We start from the raw sequence: 7,590 nt of genomic DNA, 5'->3' as shown, positions 1-7,590 counted from the left end.
ATGATTGCTTCAGGACATCTTCAGACCTTGGCAGAGGTGTAAAAAGTACTCAAAAATTTTACTCAAGTGAAAGTACAAGTACTTAGGGAAAATTTTACTCAATTAAAAGTAAAAGTATCTGGCTAGAATCTTACTTGAGTAAAAGTAAAAAAGTACTCCATTAAAATTGTACTTGAGTATTAAGGAAGTAAAAGTAAAAGCAAGAAAGAAAACTAGAGATTCTTGTTTAAGCTTTTAATCTCAAAAAACATTAAATGAAATGCATACAAGGTTTTATCCTGCTTTAGAACTGTTTGTATTTAATTATCAAACTATAAGACAGACAATCTAATGCCAGTACACGCTACTCAAAGTTGTAAAACCTCAGATTTAACTTCAGTAGAAGCTGATTCTCAAAATTGTTAGTGTCAAGCCTAGCTCTTTTGGGGCTGAAAAGCAATCCTGCAGTGCTGAAAAGCCTCTCACAGGCAGCCGATGCGGGAAGAGGTGTATTAGTCTTGATAGAGAGGCTGCAAATAGCAGGAAACGTGAGCAGAGACTCCCTGGTGTCTGAAACACAGGCCAGATATCCATCCAACTCTTTGCTGGCTTCATGTGTTGTCGGTTTCAAAGAAGCGAAAAAATCTTCATCATCAGATGAACTGTTGGCCAATTCCTTCTTGTGGTCCAAAGGCTCCAGATGCACTCTGATGTAGTCCATGCCTACAAGCACAGTGAGCAGACACAAAGAAAAGTTTGGTTGAGGGGCTTCTGACTGGGAACAAATTTTATGGATTTTGTCATTAACTACATTTACGTGCAGTCATCTACATCTAAAATCATGCAAATCCCTTATTTTAGCATAAAATCTAACTGCATTTCCAAACCACATATGATACATATGAGTTTGGTTTCAAGAAACACTGAGGGATAACTACAACCTGCTGCAAGAATACTTTACATCAATATTCATATTGAGATCACAGCCAAAGATGGGATATAACATTCCTAAAAAGTGCAAAAATAAATAAATAAAAGAATAATTTTGGTATGGCTCAAAGGTTGCCCAGATTAGAATTCGTCAAGTGTATGTTGCTTGCATTCATTTACCTCGTTTTATGATGGTTTCATCATTTGTCCAAGAGGTCCGAAATTTAGGGAGAAGGATGGCAGCTGCTATGATCTCAGGATCTTCAAACATATGCTTGAATCGTGTTTGGATTCCTTGTTGTAGGGCATCCACAAGTGGGTCACAGTACCTGAGAGAATGGTGGAGTCGCTGAAGTTTCAAGCTTAACTGATGGACACTAGGCAGCAGCCACCCCAGCTGTGTATTCGTTTCCGCTTGCAAGATGTCGAGTACTTTTGCAACTGGACGCATTGTGTTGGCCCACTCTGTCAAGAACAGCATTTCTGCTGGATTAAACCTACAGGAGAAATCAGCATAATCAAAGAGTATTAAACAAAAACAACCCACATTTGTTTACATCGATAGAGGGGAAAAACACTTACATTGGAACCTCAAGAGAGGTGCATATATTCCGAAGTGCGCCTTCTCCTGCTTCTTTGCAAATTTGAAGAATTCTGTCAACAGCCATAAAAGTTGAATTCCACCGCGTTTGGTTTGGCCTTAAAAGCTGAAGCCGGCTTTCTGATTCAACAGCTTCAGCTGCTAGAGCCGATCGGCTGCTTTTATTCCATAAAGCTTGGCATTTGCCAAAGACAGATCTGTAGAGTTTCTTGTAGTGTTCATTTGAGAGAGCTTTTTGGGCATCAACGCTTGAGACTAGGTTAAGTAAGTGACAGGCACACTTTTGATGTTTTGGTAGCTGGAATTCGAAGCCATCGTCTTGGTCCAGGACTCGTGAGGCATCTTGGAATTCCACACCATCACTTCCCTCACCACAGCCTTCAGAATCAGTGTCATCACTTTCACACCTTCTTGCCTCAGTCTCGATATCATTGTTTTCCACACCAAAAACTCTGAAAGCCTTCATAAAGTTGGAACCACTGTCTGTGGTTGTGCAAACAACCTTGTCACGTATTTCATACTCTGAGTGGATATCATTCATGGCACTGGCCAGTACCTCAAAAGTATGAGAGCCCATTAATCTTTTGCAGGCAAGTGCAGCGGAATGTCTTTCAAGACTTCCAGGGTTGATCCAGTGAGCAGTTACACCAATGAATGACTTTCTACGTGCAGTCCAACAATCCGTTGTGGTTGCAATCCATTCAACTTCACTCATGGCAGCAGTCACTTTCTGTTTCATGATCAGAGCAGCTTCAGCTATCTTGGAGCGTAAAGTAGGCCTTGTAATGACAGAAATGCCAGGCTGCAGTGTACTAATCAGCTCTTTAAATGATGGCAGATCAACAGTGCTGAAAGGATGAAGTCCTTGAATGATGTACCTTAATATAGCTTTGTTCACAGTGACTGGAGACACATGTTTGACTGGGAAAACTGAGTCAACTTTCAGTTGCTTACTGCTGGAAGCATGGGTGGAGGTCCCGATCTTTCTCTTCTGTGCTGTCAATTTAGAGTAGTTTTTGAGGTAATTTGGGTGCATTCTCTGTAAAAACAACAAATAAATATTTATATTGTATGCAATAAATGTAACAATTACACATACACTCTCTGATTACAGCATTAAAGGGTTAGTTCACCCAAAAATGAAAAGATGTCATTAATGACTCACCCTCATGTCGTTCCAAGCCCGTAACACCTCCGTTCATCTTCGGAACACAGTTTAAGATATTTTAGATTTAGTCCGAGAGCTTTCTGTCCCTCCACTGAAAATGTATGTACGGTATACTGTCCATGTCCAGAAAGGTAATAAAAACATCAAAGTAGTCCATGTGACATCAGTGGGTTAGGTAGAATTATTTGAAGCATCGAAAATACATTTTGGTCCAAAAATAACAAAACCTACGACTTTATTCAGCATTGTAGCGTCACTGCGAAGTCGTGAACGCGGATTGACAACAGACCCGGAAGAGAATACAATGCCGAATAAAGTCGTAGGTTTTGTTATTTTTGGACCAAAATGTATTCGATGCTTCAAAAAATTCTAACTAACCCACTGATGTCACATGGACTACTTTGATGTGTTTATTACCTTTCTGGACATGGACAGTATACCGTACATACATTCTCAATGGAGGCACAGAAAGCTCTCGGACTAAATCTAAAATATCTTAAACTGTGTTCTGAAGATGAACGGAGGTCTTACGGGCTTGGAACGACATGAGGGCGAGTCATTAATGACATTATTTTCATTTTTGGGTGAACTAACCCTTTAATAAAACTGACATTTGCAGCCAATTGCACACTTTATAATGTTAAATACTTGTTGATTTTAGAAATACAGTAGCATTTAGTGACAATCAAACATTAATTTTATTTCTGATTATATTGACAAAAACACAGGACTGTAAGGCTGACATGACAGGGTGAATTGATTTCATTACATTAGTTTTGATGGTAACACTTTTACAATAAGGTTCGTTAGTTAACTACATTAGTTAACATGAACTAATAATGAACTGCACGTATACATGTTAATTTCAACATTTACTAATACTTTATATCTTGTTAACATTAGTTAATGCACTGTGAACTAACATGAACAAACAATGAACATCTGTATTTCTATTAACTAACGTTAACAAAGATTAACAGATACAGTAACAAATGTATTGCTCATGGTTATTTAATGTTAGTTAATACATGAACTAATCAACCTCATTGTAAAGTGTTACCGTTTTGACAATACAACATGTTTGGAAAAAAATTTCTCGCTTGGTTTTCTTGTGTTTTGCATGAATTCAAACACAATGAGAGCACGGAATGATAATGATTATTCAAAGCTGCAATAGGCGCCAAATTTCCCGTGGACCTAACGTTACCAATTACAAATGCATTTTAGCATTTTATTACGTGAGCCTTATATTGTCAATCGCATGCATTAGTGAAAATAGGCCTACTACACATATAAAAGGCGCGCCATCAACGTCAAAACATGCACACCCAAAAAAAAAAAAAAAAAAAAAAAAAAAAAAAAAACTATCAGTAAAACAAAATACTTAATGTACTTACCTCAATATGCTTCCTTAGGTTTGATGGCGAACTTTTGAAGGCCGATATTTCTTTATTAAGCGGGAGACAGAGGACACATTTCATCTTGAATGAATCTTTATTTACACCACTTAAAGAAAAGAATTCGCGAAGATACGGCCACGGGTGCTCTTGATCCTGTGGCTGATTTTGGACTGTGCTGCTCGCAGCTGCTGATGAATCACATACTTCCTCCATTTTCTTCCACTGATTGACTGTTATAATTTCCCTAATTTCCAGGTCAAGGTGCTGTGCATTGTGGTAATAGATGTGACATGACGTCACTTCCAAAGGACCAATGAACATGTCTGACCAATTTCATATAATGTGAAAACGATTTTCATAGGCAGAATAAATAACATTTAAATTAAACTGGGCATCAGCGCAATTCAATTGGTTTGGTAATAGCAAGGGAAAATAGAATGAAGTGATCTCCAAAAAATAAGTACTTTTTGACTGTAAATAAAATTGTAAGGAGTAAAAAGTACTTTTTTTTCTAAAAAAATGTAATTAAGTAAAAGTAAAAGTATTGATTTTTAATTGTACTCAAGTAAAGTAAAAATCCCCAAAAATAATACTTAAGTACAGTAATCAAGTAAAATTACTCAAGTACTTTACACCTCTGGACCTTGGAAGGGAAAAGAAAAGTGAGCCTGACATTCAGGCACTCCGGGAGAGGTAAGAAGTTCACAGGGCTTTCTGAAGACCCGGCTGCCTGTTGTGTGATGAATCACGGAGCCGCAGACGGTCCATCACCCAGCGGGAGAGCATGGGAACCCAATTTCCCTGAAGGAGGGGAATCATCCCGCTGAGAGACCACATGAACTTCTAGGGGTTAGGCAGCTTCTGCTGTTTGAAAGCTGCTCCTGAAAAATGACGTGCTGATGCCTCTGATGGCTCTGCTCACAGCAACGCGCCACTTATTGATTTAAAGAACATCTGAAATAAGATAGAACTAGAAAAGGTTTTCCTGGAGATGCTAAGAAAAGACTTTACGAGAAATAGAATCCACAACAAACGGATCATCCTTCAGGTGCTTGAATGTTTCTGTGTGGTCATGTGACATCTCTGGGATGTTAAATTACAACCACAACTACAGACTGAATAACCATCTGTTCATTTTAACAAATTAACTGGACTATGCAATACTAACATTTAATGTTAGCACACATTTTAAACAGCAATTTTGCTTTGAATTCAAAGTTTCAAGTGTCCTATGATGTAATTGATTGATACTAATTGCTCAAATTATTACTACACTGTAAAAAATGTAAAAAAAACAAAATGTCAGATGTGTGCCTAATCAATATCTTATTACACATAATATATTACAAAACTAACTTATTAGTACATTTTCAGTTTTATGAAATTTCCTTTTTTAAGACAATAAATCTTGAAAATGTTGAGTCATTTGATCTTGCAAACATCTTATTCTAAGCAAAATCTCAACAAAACAAGTTTGCTTTCACTCAGAGTTTACATATAATTTAGAGAACTCAATCTTGAATTGTGTAAGTCTAGTCTTATTTCAATTGGTAGAAATAAACAAAAAGTACCAATAATTAATGTCTTGCATTGGTTATGTATGTGTGTGTGCAAAAGCTGACACGAAAAGCCGTTTCTCTCCACGTCAGAATCGGCCGATCCAAGTTGATCACGTAAAGGATCAAAGAGTTATGGTATGTCAAGAGCGTGTGGTATTTATGGTTGGCAACATCTCTGATGTTAAAGGGTTAAGATGTGGGTAAAAACCGACCCATTAATGAAAGGCATTGCTACAGAAAGCAACACAGGAGGAATTTTAAACAGATCCATTGAGAATAAGAATGCAATATGTTTTAAAGATTTCTTTTGTGAGAGTACAAACTGCTCTGCAAGAACAGGCCCTCTAGAAATAAGTCGAAAATTCTTAAGAAGTGAAAACTTTTCTTGAAATAAGCAAAATTATGTATGTTCACTCTGGGTTTTTTCATATCTTAAGTCGCTGTCATCTCTGAGAGCATCAGCCCTCAGTCAGCAGGCTGCTGATCGTGAAGCAGGTCCGCTAAAATCCGACAAAACCCAACAAAGCAGTTATAATGCAGGTCCTTTTGCAGCAGCTCACAGAAAAAAAAAAAACTGATGTGATTAATAATATTCAGAAACAATCACCCGCCTGGGAACAATTCCTCAGCCAGGAGTTCATCTGGGATTCCTGCTGGATTCCGACCACGTGTCTGCGTGCAGCAGTGCTCCTCTGCACATGCAGACACAAATTCAAACAGACCCCAAACACAATGCTGAGCGAGCAGCAGCAGTTTCTCCAGCTGGTCGGAGACTGTGATCATGCAGATTCATGCCAGGACACAAGACACTATTGAAACTGAAGGAACCACATGCAGAAGCAGGATAAACCATCCCTTAATGACAATCACAGACAAAAGACGGGGTCTGACCGTGACTGACCTGGACAGCTCCAGAAAAGCCGCTCTGCTTCTCCTTTTGGTGCTGAAATTGTTTCCATCTCGCGTTGACAGCCTTTCGAAGGTGCTTCACTGTTCTGTCGGAGGTAAAAGGCATGGATGGAGGAGGGTGTGAAGGAGTCCTCCTGCCTTTCCTTTACTGTCTTCTTCTCTCTTCTACCTTTTCTTTTTAAACTGAAGAGGATCCTGCCTATTTCCTTTTTTCCGTGACAGGAAACCGTTGCGCTCCATCGTGAGTAAAGGCAGGATGAGCAGCAGTTAAAAACGGGTGACCTCTTCTCAATTCTAGTCAAATTTAGAGGCTAAGGGAAAGCTCTCCTGGACATGCCCACCATTGAAAGGCCCGCTCTGAAATGCACACTCACTTCCTCTCTTGTCCATGCCTTCCCCTCCTCCCTCGCTGGTCTCCCCACCTCCTTTCTCCCAGACCCTGAAACCAGGAGCTGAATCAAAGCCTGTCAACTTCAGGAGCAAAAAGAACTGTCCTTTAGGAGCAACTGAGGTAAAGTCAATACTGTTGTCTTCCAGCAGCACACTGTTGTTCTCCTTTTCTCCAGCTGATCCACAGTCTCCCTGGTAAAATATCAGGACACTGTCTGTCAGAAGTGGGCGGCAGAATGAAGGAGTCGAAGACGAGACCGTCAGAGAGACACCAGAGGACGCAAAACAAAAAGAGCGGAGCTCCTCAGAACGATGCTCTGTTGGTACAGAGAGTAATCCATCTCAAACATGTGAAGGGTGGAGATAAGAGCCAGGTGGAGGAGGTCCAGACGGCTGACCTCGTGAGGTCAGGGATCATGGGAAACAGCAGGTCAGTTTGAAGAGGAGTGGCCTGCCCCACAGCTGCAGTAGCTGGAGCAGCTTGTGGCGAACTGGTGGCAGTTGATGGCGGGACGGGCCATGGGGGCAAATGAGTAACAAGATCAGAATTAAAAAGCTTCACACAAAAGACAAACAAAGGGGGGGTCAGCCCAGTCTGAAGAAGGGGAGCATCCAAAGTAATGCTGCGGCGGATTTAGCTCAAACCCAAATATC

General features: G+C 39.8%; 1 protein-coding gene across 3 annotated transcripts; it reads right to left on the bottom strand.

Moving 5' to 3' along the window:
* Nucleotides 1-219: 219 nt before the first annotated feature.
* On the bottom strand, nt 220-4,722 carry LOC111948414. Of its 3 annotated transcripts, none has more exons than XM_023961394.1 (4): nt 4,076-4,722; nt 1,492-2,549; nt 1,239-1,406; nt 220-702 (listed from the first exon to the last, which is right to left on the bottom strand). In XM_023961394.1, the coding sequence occupies exons 1-4, from the start codon at nt 4,397-4,399 to the stop codon at nt 633-635; spliced, it is 1,620 nt and encodes a 539-aa protein (XP_023817162.1). In that variant the 5' UTR covers nt 4,400-4,722; the 3' UTR covers nt 220-632. The 3 variants fall into 3 exon arrangements, with proteins under 3 accessions (XP_023817162.1, XP_023817160.1, XP_023817161.1); XM_023961392.1 differs by having other exon boundaries at nt 1,090-1,406; nt 4,076-4,718; XM_023961393.1 differs by lacking the exon at nt 4,076-4,722 and having other exon boundaries at nt 1,090-1,406; nt 1,492-2,735.
* Between the last annotated feature and the right edge of the window lie 2,868 nt (nt 4,723-7,590).

The sequence above is a fragment of the Oryzias latipes genome, chromosome 13 (genome assembly GCF_002234675.1).
Source record: "Oryzias latipes chromosome 13, ASM223467v1".
NCBI classification, from domain to species: domain Eukaryota; kingdom Metazoa; phylum Chordata; class Actinopteri; order Beloniformes; family Adrianichthyidae; genus Oryzias; species Oryzias latipes.
Note: the sequence above shows the minus strand (reverse complement) of the source record. Positions and strands in the feature narration are given on the sequence as shown.